The sequence below is a fragment of the Triturus cristatus genome, chromosome 7 (assembly GCF_964204655.1).
Source record: "Triturus cristatus chromosome 7, aTriCri1.1, whole genome shotgun sequence".
NCBI classification, from domain to species: Eukaryota; Metazoa; Chordata; class Amphibia; order Caudata; family Salamandridae; genus Triturus; species Triturus cristatus.
Window position 1 is genome coordinate 1,354,906,213 of NC_140590.1, and position 18,968 is coordinate 1,354,925,180.

Here is an 18,968-nt window from a genome sequence, read left to right on the forward strand (position 1 = left end):
ACGTGGAGCCGCACGACGCCACCTTCCGACGCGCAGGGGTACTGCTGATGAAAACTTTCCGGATGCAGTCTGACACCTGTGGGGAATTCTAAGGTAAGGAATCTATCACTAACTAATGTCTCTTACAGATATATAGTTACCGAAGGTAAGTAACTTGTATTTCAGGGCTCACAGGATGACAAGGACTCCAATCAGTAAGCTCGCTCGCAAGACGAGAACAAAGTAGAGATGAAAATCCACGGAGAACTAGAAACTGAATGGGAATCTAAAATGGCTTTTGATTCTCAAACAATTTGAAGACTGATGTGTTGTATCGCCCGGCCTCCTCCAACCTTGAGGAAGTTCGAGCTCCTGACGACCCCCCACGCAGGAGAACCCCATTAGAACTGATAAGTACAGTATTATTGTCAGTTAAGTTAAAGTAAGATATGTAGGATTTGGGGGACATTGCCTTTACATGTTTGGGATGCTGAAGTGGATGGGGGAAGGGAAATGGTTATTGTGATGCTTACCCTAGCCTGTCGAAATTATAGGCTCATGGTACTTTTATGATTCACTCACATGCACATACACTAAGCACTAATACTTAGATGGCTGCAGATAATACATTTGGTAACATAAAGCTCTTGTTCATGACCTGGAATTTACGAGGACTAAACAGCCCCAGACAAGTCATGGCCTACCTCACCAGACATAATATTCAGGTGGCACTGAAACGCATTTGACCAAGCAAACTGAGACGAGGGTGGGCACACACTGGGCAGGGGTCAGGTTGGCGTTGTCCTATTCGACGTATGCAAGTGTTTTATTATCATTAATAAAAAAAGGCACGCCGTTCACAGTAACTCATTCCATTACAGATGCTACGCTAAATTGCAGGGCAGAATGTATGGAACACTCTTTACGATAGTAAACGTGTATGGGCCGAACATAGGCGACCTGGATTTTTATGTAGATCTTCTGAACGCTCTACGTCCACATTCCGAACTCAGAAATAATATGGGGAGCTGATCTGAATACTCCTCTTGACCCTTGCAAAGACATATAAAGCCCTCATGGTGGCCACAATCCCAGGGCAGCACGAACTATAAGGGAAGGGAATACCTGGCTTGGTAGTTGAGGCTGGACTGTTCACATGAGGCACATGGTCTAGACTGATTTGCATATGGCTAGGTCCAAACTGGGGTAGCGAAGTGAGCTAAAGAACGATGATGGATTCAACCCATATCTGTGACTGGGGGTGAGTCTCTGAAGAGTTTCAGCACTCCGTCCATTATCTCCTTGTGTTTGTGATGTTTCATCTAGATAAGATCATACATGACCTAGGCAGTCAAGTAGATGCTGACTCTGACTCTGATTCAGGAAAACGATTAGAGGAGGCCATTTGGGACATGGCGCACAGGAAGAAACCGGGCCTCATTGGCCTGCGGGTAGGATTTTATTCCACATTTGCTGGGTCGCTGGCCTCACGCTTAGCCTCCATGTAGAGCACTGGAAAAGAAAGAGCTGCCTCCACCAGGGATGCTGTAGTTATCCCCCTCCCCAAGGTGACCCCACAAGGGCCGCCCCCCTTGCATTTTGCCTGCTGTCATATGTTTCCTATATAGCCCATTGTCGTTTTCCCTATGTTAGCCTAATTATGCACATTGTAGGCCGCTTTTGCTTTGCACACATTACCAGATATCATTATTGTTTTAGTGACGCATTGTATTCTCACAGAAAGCCAGCACATGTTTTTGTATTTTGTTCTTTTCTGGAATTTAGGCCAAACAGCCTGGGCAAGGTCAAACACATTGCTCCTTGCTGTTCTCTGTGGTCTGGCACTAACACCTAAACATAATAGAGGAACCCAGCTGCTGTTTTTGATCATACATGTTTTGTCATATAACCCCGGACGTGTCATTCTAAAAAACACAGAGCTCAGACTTGCAGACAGAGCACAGGTCCTGAGATAAGAGGGCTGTGCCAGATGAGATGTAGAGCAACTATCTTTGTATGCTAAGGTATGGGGCCCGCCATTAAACCCAGATATCTATAGTCATTTAGCTTCTGTAGTGAGGGTGGGTTTAGGCAAATTTGTTGGCTAATATGAAAGGGTTTTACATTGTAATATGTCTGCTAATCATGCTAATGACTTTACTGACCTGTATTCGTTTTCTAGTTGTGGAGCAATTATTGCATATTAGAGCACAATAGTTAAATAAATATGTACGCTTCCTTCGTGTCTCTTTTCTATTTATTGTGAACAAGTAATAGTGCGAGAACGAAAGGGGGTGACAAGCTACCGCAATCCCTGAGAGGGTCTAGAGTGTTGTGTTCTGAGGTACCAAATCACTTACAAGTTTATTTTTATTTTGCATAGTTAATTAAATCCATTGCAATGAAATATTCCAAAATTCTTGAAATATTCTTGTTTAAAACCAGTAAAAAATCGAAGAGTGAGAAATTCATAACAATTTAAAAATGATAGTTCAATGGAGCTGATTAGAGACCAGCATTTATACACTGGCTGCTGGAAAGTGGTTATCTCGGTTTTCGTTAGCTCTTGCCCAGCGTGACCATTTGTCGTATTTTCCACAAGGACTCTGCTTGTTGCACAAATTGTTCCCCTGGTGCTAATGGACGTCCTTGATAAGGTTCCGCTAAGTCTTTTTGCCCATCTACTGGTCAGCTTGGGTCGGTAGATTTTGTAGTGCGTTTTTCATTATTTTTGGCATTCTCCGTTCGACCACCATCAGAAATTTTACAAATCTGCAGTTTAGTGGTCTCTCTAGAAAGTTTAGAAGGGCATGTGAAGCACTGTAAGGTAGTCTGATTCAGGTCCATAGATGCTGCTGTGGTATGGTGACTTAGCCCCTGCATACTGATGTTCTATGGTCCAAAGCATAGTTCACAATCACTATGACATCACAATTTGTAATGAATAGCATACCAAAAAAATAAAGCATTTGTTTACTGGGGCTGATGATTATGAAAAGAGAAACGACATAATTTTGGTAACTTATCCCATCCTGCCAGATCATGATGGTGTGGGAATATGTCAACGTACAGGGCTTGAAATGCTAATTAATAAGGCAAGGGGATACCTGAGGAAGCCATTTCTAATAGGATACCCATTGAACTTGAAGAGACTGAACCTTCTGAATTTACAAAATATGTAACTTATGTATCACATACATTGGAGGGATTGGGAGGATTACACTCCACATGTGTACACTTACTGGCTGATAAAGAATTGCCATACCATTGTGTATATGCTGTTGGAGAGAATCAGTGCAAAGTTAAAAAAAAAAAAACACTGTTCTGCTGCAGAATGTACACCTCATTTCCTCTATTAATAAATCAAATGAAAACCACACTTGTGGCTTATACTTTTCTCTCTCACACACACAGCATTACATAAGCAAAACGTTGCTCTGTGCTTTACTTACAAAAGCCTTTTACTACAGGCACACATTTAGAACTATTTACTTTTACAGTACTTGTCATGTTAGCCGGTAGTGATTAAACATCATGAGTCGCAGGTTAAGGGTGAGAATGCTAAGGAAAAGTCTGGAGATAACTCTGAATCCTGCTGAACTTTCTCTTGTTTGACAGGACCCAAGAGTGCTGGACCGCATGCTACCTTACCTGGTCAACTACTACGGCAACCCTCACTCTAGGACTCATGCCTATGGCTGGGAGAGTGAAAAAGCCATGGAAAAAGCAAGAGAGGTGTGTATTAAAGATTTGTGCCAAACCGATCATGGTTGGAAGTGATTTTAATGAATGCAAGGACCTTCACACTTTTTATTTTATGCGCGAGAAACCCCAACCCTTTCCTCCCCAAGAGTGATGTAATATGTGACGTCATCAGCAGTGCATTGCGGGGGCGCGAGTTATAGTTAGCTGAACTAACTATAACAGGGGAATTCCTAGGGTTTTGTACGAGGGAAATGTCCAGCTAACTATAACGCCCCTGAAACCTTTGGTTTTTTCAGTGAATTTCAAAGGTTTTTTAAATGCCAATTCCTAACTATAACGTGCATGAAACCTATGGTTTTTTCAGTGAATTTCAAAGGTTTTTTAAATGCTAATTCCTATCTATAACTTATCTCTAAAGATATCATGTTTAATGATTTTGATTGGATTTCTATATTTTTCCAATTCAGTGTGTCAATTTCATTAATTAGGTTTTTTTAAAATCCTTTTTATCACCATTTTTTTAAACCTATTTTTTCAATTAATTCTTTTAAAAATTAAAAAATATTATTTGAATTTAATGGGTTTTTCAAACATATTTCTTTTATATTTTTCAAAATATTATGAACAAAACTTTATTTTATATATATTTTTTCCATGTTTTTGGATCCGTGCACCCAACGCGAGAGGATCTGTGCACCAAACGCGATAGGATGCGCGCACCCTGTGTGCTTTTCGACGTTTTTTTTTTTTTTTTTAAAAGGGGGCCCTAAGGAGCTCTAGAGGGTCAGAGTATTTCCACTCTGCCCCCTTTATATGTTTTACACACTTATTCCCCTTGCTTCTTCAGCCTCGCTTCTACCGAGGCAGAAAATGGCCGCCAACAGTTCCTGGTTTCGAATGTAGACAGACACTCGACAGCCAATTAGCATTCAGCGCGCGATCGGGAGGGTGCGAGCTCGGTTAGGGGAGGGTGCGCTTACGATGCGGGTAGGGTGTGCGGATCCTCCCCGGCCATAGATATATATGTACTTTTAACTCTAATTTTCTCAGGAACTACTGAACGGATTCACACCATTTATGCAAAAGGCATGAGTTTGAACTGAGGACTACCTCTTTGCCAAATTTGGTGTAATTCCGTTCAGCAGTTCGGGCTGTAGCTGCGACAACAGATCCTATGGGAAATTGCATGGGGAAAACGCGTTTTGGGACCCCCCTTTTTTTCCTCGGCCCCCGCTTGACGAATCGCCACGAAACTTTCAGGGTAGGAGTGGAGCTGGCCAAACGTTTGGAAAATTTCGCGAAGATTCGTCAACCGGCGCCAGACTTATTGGGAATAGAATGTTGCGGATTTCCTATGGAAAATAGGTCCTAACTATAACTATCTACTGGCGACCGCCATTAGAATATATATATTTACCACTCCTAATGCATCCTCTCCAAGCCCTCAGTCTTATAGCTCCATTGTGCAAGTACTTAAATGCAGTTTGTCTTCGCTCACAGTCTGCCAGCCCCTTTCTGATGGCCTTCTGCCATTCCACCAGTGTCCTTAAATTCCTCTCAGCCCATGAGTTACCCTCTGTAGGCCATTGAAGGCTAAATGGACTTTTATATGTCTTCAGAATACTCTATCCTAATCCTGGAAAGCCTTGAACTCGCTCTCACATTTTCTCAGGTGGTCCTCTCAGGCCCTCAGTTGGACCTCGTATCCTGTTAGCCACCAGAGCCTGAGACCTCGTCTACTGACTGTTAGAACCTATCACCCAGCACGAAAGAGCCACTTGTACGGCCATCAGACTCTCTCGGCAGACGATCGAATATCACCAAAACACCTTGTTCGAGGCATATGAGCTGCAGATCACACACTTATAGTAGATCGCCATCTGGTGTTGGGCTCGGATGCTTGCAGGTTGTTGTTGTCTTCGGAAGAAGTCTTTGGTCACGAGATAGGTGACTCCTCCCTTGGACTACAGTGTGCATGGGCATCAACTCCATCCTTAGATTGTTTTTTCCGCCATTGGGTTCGGATGCAACTTTTCCGCTCCGGTTGGAAATCTCAATTCCAAGCTTTTCGAAGCGAAAAACTTCCACAAAACCATCGAAGCACCTTCACTCGACATCGATTTCATCGACTCGATTCCGGACGTCGACGCGGGCAGCTGGGCCTATCCACGCCGTGAGGCCTACGGCTCATGGAAAGGACGCCTTTCAAAAAATGCCCCCAGTGTGGAGCAAAATTTCCGCACAGTGACCACTACAAAGTCTGCAACCTGTGCCTATCACCGGAACACGACGAGTCCAGCTGTCCAGCCTGCGCAGCATTTCGATCCAAAAAGACCATTCGAGATCGAAGGGCTCGACGCCACATCATGGAACAGAGAGCAGCTCCGGAACCAGAAAACATCTTTGATGAGGCTCCTGATGTCCCGGAAGAAGATTCCGAGGCTCTACAAATCATCTCCGAAGCAGATGACGCGGATGACCCCATTACTCCTGGGCAACGCGTGAGTACTACTGCCCCTGCCCCACCCTCTCCAAAGGCATTGGTCAAGACTTCGCCTGCTGGCCTCAGTCGAGACCGAAAACATCCTTCAGACTCCCCGCCTCTAGGCTCTGCTCCGAAGAAACATAAGCCTTCTGGTAGCTCGGGCCCGAGCAAGCCACATGTCATTGTTCCACCGGCACCTTCGGCACCGAAGACAAAAGACCTCTCGGCACCGAAATCGGCTCCAACGCCTTCGGCACCGAAAACATCGAGGCCCATAGATAAACCGGCACCGAAAGTTCCCAAGCTGAAAGATACAACTTCGGCTCCGAAACCATCATCGGCACCGAAACCACCGGCTAAGGACTCTCACACCTCCTAAAGCCAAAAACTCCACCGATCAACCAAAACCTCGATCGGACCCGAAAAAATCGGCGCCAAAAACTGTTCCCGAGGAACAAGAACTATTCCATCCAGATCCCATTGATCCAAGACAGAAAAAGATCTATATTAATCCAAAGACTGGACATGTCACCGCGGTGCCATGTAAAAAACGGAAACTGGACACACCACCTGCCACAGTTCCTATAAACAAGAAGGACTCTGCAACATCACCTATTCCTCCTTCCTCTCCCATTCTACCTTCTACCCCACCCCCTCTGCCTACACTACCCTTACCTCTACCCTCTCCATCACATACACCACCTCCACAGGATCATGATGATGACCTAGGGGGAGGGGGTGATCCTAATGTTCCATTCACGGATCCAGATACCGCACCACTGGATGATTGGGCATTCCCTCTACCAGACCATATTCCTCCAAACCATCACCTCCAGATGACCACCTGGGGTTTGGCCAATTATTAAATAGAGCAGCACTTTACCATGGCGTCACCATGCACTCCGACGCACCTGAGGAAGACTTCCTATTAGATACTTTTGAGCAGTCTCAAAAGTCTGTACAAATTTTACCTATGATTAAAGGAGTCATAAAACACGCCCTAGAGGTATTTCAAGACCCCGTCCGTGCCAGGGTTCTTAACCCAAAAATAGAAAAGAAATGTAGGCCTGCCCCTGAAGATCTTTGTTACATCAAAGGACAGCTCCCTTTGGATTCTTTGGTTGTTTCCAATGCTGGGAAACGCGCCAACTCCCAAACCACAGGAGATACACCACCACCCGACAAAGAATCCAAACTGTTCGAAGCCTCTGGCAAACGAGTAGCAGCACAAGCAGCTAACCATTGGCGTATTGCCAACACCCAAGCCCTACTAGCACGCTATGACAGGGCTCACTACGACCAGTTGGAGAATCTGTTGCAACATCTGCCAGACCAATATAAAACCCGGGCAAATGACCTTATCCAGGAGGGAAAACTTATTTCAAATGCGTCAATTAAATGTGCGCTTGACACCGCAGACACCGCCTCTAGAGCAATAAACACAAGTGTGTTCCTTAGACGACATGCCTGGCTACGCATTTCAGGCTTTAAGCCAGAGGTACAAACTACCATACTTAGTCAGCCATTCAACCAAGAACAGCTATTTGGGCCAGCAGTAGACACTGCCCTTGAAAAGATGAAAAAAGACACCGAGACTGCTAAGTCCATGGGAGTATTACAGTCTCCACAACCACGTGGCTCCTTTCGACGCTCCTTCTACAGAGGAGCCTCCAAGAATATGGGAGCGGACACCTCCTCTACGTTCAAACCCGCTACACAAACATCCCACAGTAGAGGATATTTTAGAGGAGGATATAGAGGAAACAACAACAAGGGACGAGGTCGAGGCAATACCAACACTCGCACCTCCCCTGCCACAAAACATTGACTTTCCTCCACTCCCCCCAGACCATTCCACTCCAGTCGGGGGAGACTCAAACAGTTCCTACCTGTCTGGAACTCCATCACAACAAACAAGTGGGTAAGACAAATTATCCAGTATGGTTACTGCCTGGAACTCACAACTACCGCCCCTCATATACCACCCAAACAGCGTTCCATGTCACCAGACCATCTTGCGCTTCTCAAACAAGAGGTTCTCTCATTGCTTCAAAAACACGCAATAGAGCCAGTTCCCTTACAACATCAGGGTACAGGGGTATACTCACTATACTTCCTAATCCCCAAAAAGGACGGGACTCTAAGACCAATACTCGACCTCAGACCCCTAAATCTGTATATAAACTCAGATCATTTCCATATGATCACTCTTCAACAAGTGCTCCCACTACTACAACAAGGCGATTTCCTTGCCACACTAGATCTAAAGGACGCCTACTTCCACATTCCCATACATCCTGCACAGGAAGTACCTAAGGTTTGTGGCAGACGGACAACACTACCAGTTTACAGTCCTTCCATTCGGAGTAACAACCGCGCCCAGAGGATTCACCAAATGTCTAGCAGTAGTAGCAGCACATCTCAGAAGACAACAAATCCATGTCTTCCCGTATCTAGACGACTGGCTAATAAAAGCCAAGTCATTCAACAAATGTGTTCTACACACTCACCAAACTATCCAAATCTTACACAACTTGGGATTCACAATAAACTATCCCAAACCTCATCTCCAACCCTCTCACATACATCAGTATCTAGGAGCCACCATAAACACCTCCAAAGCCCTAGCATATCCCAGCCCAGCCAGGATAGCCAATATACAAGCTCTTATCGCAACATTTCAAACCCAACACTCTCTTCCAGCAAGAGTGTTCATGCAACTCATAGGCATGATGGCGTCATGCATCTTCATTGTGCCTTATGCAAGACTTCAAATGCGTCCCTTGCAAGAATGTCTAGCACATCCGTGGAACCAGGCTCACGGACAACTTACAGATCTGGTGTTGGTGGACAGCTGCAAACATCGCTCTCTCAAATGGTGGAACATAAAAAACCTGTCCAAAGGGCGGCCGTTCCTAGAGCCTCTTCCACAGATTGTGCGGACGCATCCCTCTCAGGATGGGGAGCCCATCTCCTCGGACACACCACTCAGGGCAAATGGACCACTCAACAGAAAGGGCTCCATATCAATTACCAGGAACTGCTAGCAGTGTTCCTAGCACTAAAATCATTCCAACTACATCCCCAGAACAAAACTGTCCTCATCCAGACAGACAACATGACAGCCACGTATTACATACAAAAACAAGGAGGCACACATTTTCTCCAGTTGTTCCAGCTCGCACAGAACATTTGGAGATGGGCCATTCCCCAGAACATATACCTACTTGCAGAACACCTACCAGGGGTTCACAATCAAATTGCCGATCTGTTAAGTCGACAAACTCAACAGATCCATGATTGGGAATTACATCCACAAGTCCTACTGCCCTTTTTCCAACAATGGGGCCAACCAGACATAGATCTGTTCGCCACACACAAAAACGCAAAATGCCCAACCTTCGCCGCCATGTTTCCCCACCCGGAGTCAAAGGGCAATGCGATATGGATGAACTGGTCCGGCAGATTTGCGTACGCTTTTCCGCCTCTCCCACTCATTCCATTAGTGGTACGCAAGCTCAGGCAACAGTCTCTCAAACTGATCCTAGTAGCTCCCACATGGGCACGCCAGCCGTGGTTCACAACACTACTGGAACTCTCGCTAGTTCCACACCAAAAACTGCACCTCTCCCCGTCCTTATTAACCCAGAACCATGGAGAAATCAGACACCCAGATCCAGGTCAATTGAATCTAGCGATCTGGCTCCTGAAGTCCTAGAGTTTGGTTACCTAAACTTGCCACCAGACTGCATGAATATTATAAAGGAGGCCAGAAGACCTTCCACTAGAGCATGCTATGCTGCAAAATGGAAGAGATTTGCCATTTACTGCACTAACAATCATATAAACCCGTTGGATGCATCCATCCAAGACATCATTTGCTACTTACTGCACTTGCAAAGATGTAATTTGGCATACTCATCCATACGTCTCCACCTAGCAGCATTAGCAGCCTACTTACAAAATCGACAAAACTTGACACTATTTAGAGTACCTGCGATCAAAGCCTTCATGTTAGGACTTAAAAGGATTATTCCTCCCAGATTACCACCCTCTCCAGTGTGGAATCTAAACATTGTTCTTACAAGGCTCATGGAACCCCATTTGAACCTCTGCATAAATGCAAACTACAGTTCCTCACATGGAAAGTGGCCTTCCTTATCGCTATCACATCCCTCAGAAGGGTAAGAGAAATCCAGGCTTTAACCGTACAAGAACCATTCTTACAATTACACCGCAACAAACTGGTTCTTAGAACAAATCCAAAATTCCTTCCAAAAGTCATATCTCCGTTCCATCTTAACCAATCAGTAGAGTTACCAGTGTTCTTCCCAAATCCAGACTCGGTAGCTGAAAGAGCTCTTCATACCTTAGACTTTAAAAGAGCCCTTCTTTACTACATTGACAGAACCAAATCATTCCGCAAAACAAAACAATTGTTTGTTGCTTTCTCTCCACCACATAAAGGCAACCCCATTTCTAAATCTGGGATAGCTAGGTGGATAGTTAAATGTATCCAAATATGCTACCACAAGACTAAAAGCACACTAACAGTTCCCCCTAAAGCGCATTCCACACGCAAAATAGGGGCTTCCATGGCATTCTTAGGAAACATTCCCTTAGAAGATATATGTAAGGCAGCCACATGGTCTACAACACACACCTTCACTAAACACTATTGTGTTGACGTGCAAGCAAAGCAACAAGCTTCTGTGGGTCAGGCTGTCCTTAAAACGTTATTTCAAACTGCTGCAACTGATACAGGTGACCACCGCTAGGGGAGACACTGCTATATAGTCTATCCTAAGTGTGTGATCTGCAGCTCATATGCCTCGAACAGAATATGCTACTTACCAGCATGCATCTGTTCTTGGCATGTAGAGCTGCAGAGCCACACACGCCCACCCACCTCCCCGGGACATGTATCTGTTCCAGCATTGTCTTACTTAGACATCACACATGGACATCTCTCTTTTCTACAAACTCCATCATTTCCCATCATGGCGAAAAACAATCTAAGGATGGAGTTGATGCCCATGCACACTGTAGTCCAAGGGAGAAGTCACCTATCTCGTGACCAAAGACTTCTTCCGAAGACAACAACAACCTGCAAGCATCCGAGCCCAACACCAGATGGCGATCTACTATCCTAAGTGTGTGGCTCTGCAGCTCTACATGCCAAGAACAGATGCATACTGGTAAGTAGCATATTCCTTCTAGCTGACAGACCCTCACTTGGAGTCAAAAGAATCTTAGTCTCTCGTCTGTGCTACCCAGAGCCCTTTAGGTACTCTTCAGTAGCCCATTCACCCATAGCCGACAATGCTTTCTGCCAGCCTATCCTGTGCCTCTGGCCGGATGAGTCCCAACACCTGCTTTCAAAATCCCGCCAGGCAGTTCACTCACTAATTGCCATTCATTGAAAAATTCTGTCTTCAAAGCCATAAGAAAGTGACCAGTTCCTTTGGAGTAGCGTCTTTCAAATAGAAACACATTGAGATTTATTTTACATGCATGTTTGTTTCCATGATCCTGCAGTTTAGTAGTAATGTAAATATTCCATCGTGCAGCAAGGGGGCTTAACGGTCAGAGCCGCCAACTTTGAAGCTGAGGAGCCAGGTTCACGTCTGGCGGGAGGCTCAAACATCCTGTGATTCTGGGCAAATCGCGTAATCTCCACGTGCCTAAAACTGAATGCGCCCGTCTGTAGTGCAACTGGTGCTCATGTAAAGCGCTCTGATACCTTTGGGTCGAGTTTCCGCTATATAAAACAACAACAAAAAAACCGATTCTAGCAAGATTGCTAGATTGGTTCATGCAGTTTTTCAGTTATTTGTGTAACATGGAGATCCTAAATTCCTACCCTGGGAAATAGTCCAGAGGATTATGCTCTTCTTTTTTTAATTTGCACTTTGCTTTACCCTGACATGAGAAAAAATATTGTTCTTCTAGATAGAAGGAATACCATTGACTTGGTGCGTAATATTCAACCTAAAAAAAATCAGTTGTGTGTACATAAATATGAAATTGAGTTTTTATGTAGCACTTAGTGCCACACATCTGCAGTTTCTTAGTGCTCTATATATCCGATATTACTATTTTAATAGTACTCAATTTACTAAATTGGGAAGGCTGAGCTTACCTTTGCAGGGATTTTAACTCATGATTGTGAGATCACCGCGTTTTGGCAGAACCATGAAGCACTGTTAATTTAAATATATAGTTACATTGTCTGCTTACACATGTACCCCTGCATCGATTACATATCCCTGCGTGTATGTGTGTGTATATATGTATATGTATATATGTATATATATATATTACCTACTGGCGGTCGCCAGTAGGTAGTTATAGTTAGGACCCTCTTACCATAGGAAATCCGCAACATTCTATTTTGAATAACTTTGGCGCCGGTCGACGAATCCTCGCCAAATTTTCAAAATAGGTGGGGCGCTGCGCTCCGCTCCTACCCTGAAAGTCTCGGGGGGATTCGTCAAGCGGGGGCTGAGATAAAAGGGGGGTCCCAAAACGCGTTTTTCCCATGCATTTTTCCATAGGACCTTTAGACACAGCTACAGCCCGAACGGCTGAACAGAGTTCCTTGAAATTTGGCAGAGAGGTAGTCTACAGGTCAAGGAAGTGCCTTTTGTAGGTTTGGTGTAAATCTGTTCAGTAGATTCTGAGAAAATAGCCTTTAAATCAATATATATATCTGAGCCAGCTTACGGTGCGCTTACGGTGCGCTTACCGTACGCGCACGGTGACGTGCGCGAGCGCGATTCTGATTGGCTGTTAGATCTTAGTAAACATTCGAATCGGTCGAAACCAGGAAGCGGCGGCCGCCATTTTCTCTCTCGGACTCTGAGGGGGGGATGAAAAACAAAGAGAATAAACATGTAAAGGGACTGTTTAGACAGCTCCCAACCACCTCGGCTTGCTAAATGTGTCCCCACAGAACCCCCAAGGCCAAAAATTCATTTTTATTTTTTTCCGAAAATTCACCGATTACGCTTACCGTACGCGTACGTTAAAAAAATTAATAAAAAAAAAAATTATCCACACTCTCCCCACCCCGTGTGCAAATGTTGCCCGAACGGCACCATTTGTGCATGGCATATTATATATAATTTAAACTGAATATAAATGTTGATCTTTCACAACGAAGCGCATAATATGTCCACCACGTGCGCACGGTGCGCGAAGCGCATCGACCGTACATGGCCCATCCACGGCACTAACTGCGCGAAGCGCACCGTGCGCGCACGCCACGAATGGCGTAAAGTAACTTAGCATTTAAAAAACGTACAAATTCACTGAAAAAACCATAGGTTTCACACACGTTATAGTTAGGAATTAGCATTTAAATAACCTTGCAAATTCACTGAAAAAACCATAGGTTTCACACATGTTATAGTTAGCTGGACATTTTACTGATAAAAAACCAATGAAATTCCCGCGTTATAGTTAGTGCAGGCAACTATAACTCAAGCGACCGCAATCCTCTGCTGATGACATATGTGTCTTTATGAAAAAAAAATATTTGTAATATATGTATAGCTAAAATTTAATGGAAGAAGACATAGGCAAATAAGTGTCTAAATACAGTATTGGCATCAGCAGAGGATTGCGGTCGCGTGAGTTATAGTTGCCTGCACTAACTATAACGCGGGAATTTCATTGGTTTTTTATCAGTAAAATGTCCAGCTAACTATAACATGTGTGAAACCTATGGTTTTTTCAGTGAATATATATATATATATATATACACATACATACATTATCTCTCTCTCTCCCTCTCTCTCTCTCTCCTCTCCTCTCCTCTCCTCTCCTCTCCTCTCCTCTCCTCTTCTCCTCCTCTTCTCCTCCTCTTCTCCTCCTCTTCTCCTCCTCTTCTCCTCCTCTTCTCCTCCTCTCTCTCTCTCTTCTCCTCTTCTCTCTCTCTCTCTTCTCCTCTCTCTCTCTCTCTCTCTCTTCTCTTCTCTTCTCCTCTCTCTCTCTCTTCTCCTCTCTCTCTCTTCTCTTCTCTTCTCTTCTCCTCTCTCTCTCTCTCTTCTCTTCTCTTCTCTTCTCTTCTCCTCTCTCTCTCTCTCTCTTCTCTTCTCCTCTCTCTCTCTCTCTCTTCTCTTCTCTTCTCTTCTCTTCTTCTCTCTCTCTCTCTCTTCTCTTCTCCTCTCTCTCTCTCTCTCTCTCTCCTCCTCTCTCTCTTCTCCTCTCTCTCTCTCTCTCTCTCTCTTCTCCCCTCTCTCTCTCTCTCTCTCTCCATACCCTATATTGTGCTACAAGTGACATGTGGACTATGCAGAGCAGGGTTGTGCAATACAAAGAATGTGGGAGACATGTAACCCGCAGTGGACGTGTTTTGCATCAAGTAGTTTGAATTGTGTCAGTAGCACAAGGAACAAAGCTTGTCTCATAAAAATAATCGGAATCTCTATTAGCTAGTGTAGAGTCTATCCATGATTTCATGTATATGGATGTCCCACCATTCCCTACAACTGCAAAAGCCTATCTATGGCTGCTCTGGTACAAACTAGTGTTAAAGTCTCTTTGATGTATACCTCTGATTTAATAACCAATCCTCTTTCTTGTCTCTAGTTACATTGTGGGCCTTGTAGTATTTATAACTTAAGATCCACTAAATAACGTGAGACGACAGCTTTTAAAGCCAAGGTGCCAAAGTGAAAGCTTTTATACTCTTGGATTAGTAGCAAGGCACAAAGAACGGATGTCCTGGGACTCACATAAAAGATAAAATAACATCACCCAGCAGAAATATTTTCATGTGTATCTTGTCACTTGCCGTGACCTCCCTTCTGTACCTTTTGTCCCCAAGTAAGAAAGGATAAACCATCATGCTGTGCTCTCCTGTGTAAGTGAGAAAAGTGGACCACACACATATAGTATCTCGGTGTGTCATTCTTGCCTCTCACATTAAACCAGGGATGAAAAATACAGCAGATTAGTCCCCTCCTGGTTACTGCTAAGTGTAGCCACTCTTTTTACCGCTTTCGAGTAAAAGTGTGGTGGAGCACAGTATAAATGAGAGCAGCTTATTCATCTGCTCATGTGCATAGGGTGGAGTGGTAGCTCATCCTCCTTTTCCTTCTGTCTTTGGGACGCAGGGAAGTCAGAACAGGTAAGGTGTCTTCTTCCTTTCATTGTGGATGAGGCATAGTTGATTCTCACTATTTTAAGTTACAGCAGCAGAAAGGCTGTGATGATGTAATGTTCAAGAGCATGCAAGTCAGATCTACAAAGCTGCAGGGCTTCATGCCCATTTTATTGGAGAGTAATATACATGTCTGACTTTGGTACTGGTATTTGGAATGAGTTTATGCCTCTCCAAAAGACTCAGCTTATCGTTGTGGGGCAAAAACAGACTCAATGCATTAAAAACTGTAGAATTGGCAAACTGATCAGCAGTTTTTAGACAACCTTAAACATGTATTTGCACATTTTTAGAAGGCACAGGTTTTGTTCCCAAATACCTATACTGTCGACACTCTCCCCTTTTGCTGTCTTCATGTTAGTCAGAAAGTAACGGGTTGAAGACTTGCCTATAGTTGATTCATCCTTCCCTTGCTCCTTAAGACTGAAATGGTATCTCTGCATAATTGTACTGATTCTTGGCAAGTAATGGTGATCTTACTTTAACATATATATATTTCATATTCATTCAAATTTAATTATTCCTCCGTTCTCAAATCTGATTTTCTGAGTTTCTCTTCAACAACTTGGCCTCCTTACCCCCCCCCCCCCCCCCCCCAGCAGACGATAAAAGGGAGTACTTTCTGCACTCACATGTGTTCCACACAGTCTTGTGTAATTAATCAATATCTTGTGCCACTTATTCAACCCTATTTGTGGATTTCCTGGACTGGTTAAAAAAGAATTGAGGTGTTGTTGCAATCTGCATACTTCTTTACCTTGAAATATATAATGATAGTAAAGCAGAACAAACTAGACAATATGCAGGACAACTACTAATTATCCTATGTACTGTTATAGACCAATTACAAATGTTTATCACTGTAGTGCAGTTGAGTCTCACACAATAATATATAAAATGTGTATCTGTCATCATTGTATAGGCAAATCTCCAACAATAATAGTAGGTGTGCCTATCACCACTGTGCAGGCTAGTCTCAAGCAATACAGGTAGCAGGTGTGCCTGTCACTGTTAAGTAAAAACAAACACCCAGGATTCTTCAATCTTCAGCTACCGTTCAAGGTTGCACAGTGTTAAAGGTTTTGTCTTTATGCTGCAATGAAGATTATCCCAAACCTTCAATATGGCCACTCAGCTTGTATAATGTCAATCCTAACAGAGGAATGGCCTTGTTTTCCTAGAAGTAAAACCATCCTCTTTCAAAATGGCCACCGGAAACCCTATCTCATTTCTACAGGCAATTGACTTTGTGTAGAGGAAACGGAGAATAAACTGTTTAAAAATGGCTGCCGATGTACTAGATGTTCCATGTCTATTGTTTTCATGGGAAATTGAAGTACCGCCACAACCAGACACGACTGGTGCTGCAGTATGGTTCGATACTGTAGTAATAAACTGCAGACGAAGAGGAAGATGCGAGGTAAACATGAGTATTTTCCATAACCAAACTAGAGCTGCCGTGGGAGTACACACACGTACTCTGGCCTCTCTTCCCAGTTAACCACCAACCGTCACCCACTCTCCCTTTGCCAACCCCACGTCACAAAACCTACAAGGTAAGCATTCTTCAGTAACCATGGAGCTCTGTGTCTAGAGCCCTACGTACGCTCTAGACACTCCTTTCATAATACCTAAATTACACAATATAACCTATCTTCCCTTCTTACACTTCGACTCTCTCTCCTTGAATGAAAACTAAAATAAAGAGAAAAAATCTAAGTAAAATAACAAGCAAATATACTATACATCCCCTTACCCCTCTGTACTAAAAACCCAAAGTAATATATACTATAACTAGAAAAAGAGTAAGCACATTATGTTCTAAACCTAATAGGTTTTTTGATTATACGTGAACCCCTATGCAAATGTGGAATATTTGTATCGTTGGTAAGGGACTCTGACCTCTTTCCCCTGAGAGACTTTTATTCTATTTTTCCAGAAATTATTTCAGATTCCTGAACAACAGAAGGAGATTTGGCTCTTTCTCTCTCACTTTCACTACCCAAGAGATTCCATCAATGCACAATTGCAACTTTGACAGCATTACCACAAATTTTCACGATTTCTACAGGATCATTATACTTGCTCTTCCCTTTTGTAACATGAGTAGCAGATTTAATGCGTACTGCATGTCCCACCTGAATCAACATGTCTTTAACACCTTTCTTTTGATCATACCAACTTTTTTGCTTATGTTGGCCTCGACACCCTTTCTTTGAGTAGCAACATTACGTTTTCAACATCAGACTCACTCTTTAACCATCTGGCCATCCATGCTGGATGAAAACCAGTGTTCGCTTTTCTGCCCCTTAAAAACTCAGAAGGGGAATACTTAGTTGACGAATGAGGTGTGGTCCTATAGAGCCACAGCATTCCTCTCACAGATTTGATGTGTCACGGTTCCCACTTTTTTCCCACTTTACACACTTCCACACGCCTAGATTCATCCTTTCAACAAGTTAATTGGTTTGGGGATAGTAAAGGGAATTTCTGTGATGTTTAATCCCACATAACTAAAGAAAATGTTGCAGCTCCTTGCTAACAAATTGTATTCTTAAAAAAACTTCCGGAAACCCTTCTCTCAGAAAGATTTGACTGAAAAAATCCACCACAGAGATAGCACTAGGAACTCTTAGAAACTTAAGTTCTGGCTACTTAAAACAATAATCCATAAGCACCAAGATAAACCTAGTACCACTGGGTAAAGAATCATAGGGACCCATTGTTTGCATGCTTGCCCCCCACTTTTTGCCCGATGTTGATGCTCTTTTGACTAAGTGTGCCCTGGGTTCATGCCAACCAGGTACGTGGGCCTTTGTTCGTTCCCTAAAACTGCACTGTTGCACACCCAATTGGCAAATCTCTGGCCACATGTAAGCCCCTTGTAAAAGGCACCATGGGTGCCAAGGACCCTTTGACCAGGGAAGGCCTCTAAGGGCTACAGCATATATTGAGCCAAACTTAGAGGCCTTGTTCCCTGACACACACACATACTACCATTGCAGGCTGCGTGTTTTGGTGCAGAACAAAGTGAAGAGTCAATATGGCACACATCTCTGTGTGCCATGCCTACAACACACTGCCTATTGCATAGGTCAGCCACCCCTCTGGGTGTGCTATGCAACTGGTGAAGTTTACAGATGCATGAGCACTGTACCCCTACAGTGTCTAAGTCCATAAAGAGTATATGGTCTGGGAGTTTGTCATTATGAACTCCACAGCACCATAATGGCTTTACTGAAAACTGGTAAGTTTGCTATCAAACGTCTCAGCACATTAACCCCACACTGATGCCAGTGTGGGATTTAATGCAAAATGCACTCAGAGGGCATCTTAGAGATGCCCCCTGAAAAACGACCTGACTCTAGTGTCCTGGCTGACTGGCTGCTCGCCAGCTGCCACTTCCAGACCTGTTTCTGGACCCCTGGGTCGAAAGCCTCCCGCTCTCAAGGTCCTAAAACAGAGCACATCCTGTGCAGAGGTGCCAAGCCTACCCCCCAGGATGGGCAGGGTCCTCGAAGAAGAAGCTTCAAAGGCTTGCAACCTTTGTGAGCTGACCCAGCCATTTGCTGCTCCCAGCAACTGGTCCCCACCAGTTCTGACCCCCACTTTGGGTGGGATAATCAGCGG

At 44.0% G+C, this 18,968-nt stretch overlaps 1 protein-coding gene across 2 annotated transcripts in view; it reads left to right on the top strand.

Moving 5' to 3' along the window:
* NFS1 (NFS1 cysteine desulfurase) overlaps positions 1 to 18,968 on the top strand; it is a 548,610-nt gene that overhangs the window by 59,173 nt on the left and 470,469 nt on the right. For both annotated transcript variants that reach the window (XM_085619037.1, XM_085619036.1), the window contains exon 3: positions 3,598 to 3,714. In XM_085619037.1, the coding sequence (XP_085475163.1) occupies positions 3,598 to 3,714 (117 nt within the window). The remainder of the gene's footprint in view (positions 1 to 3,597; positions 3,715 to 18,968) is intronic.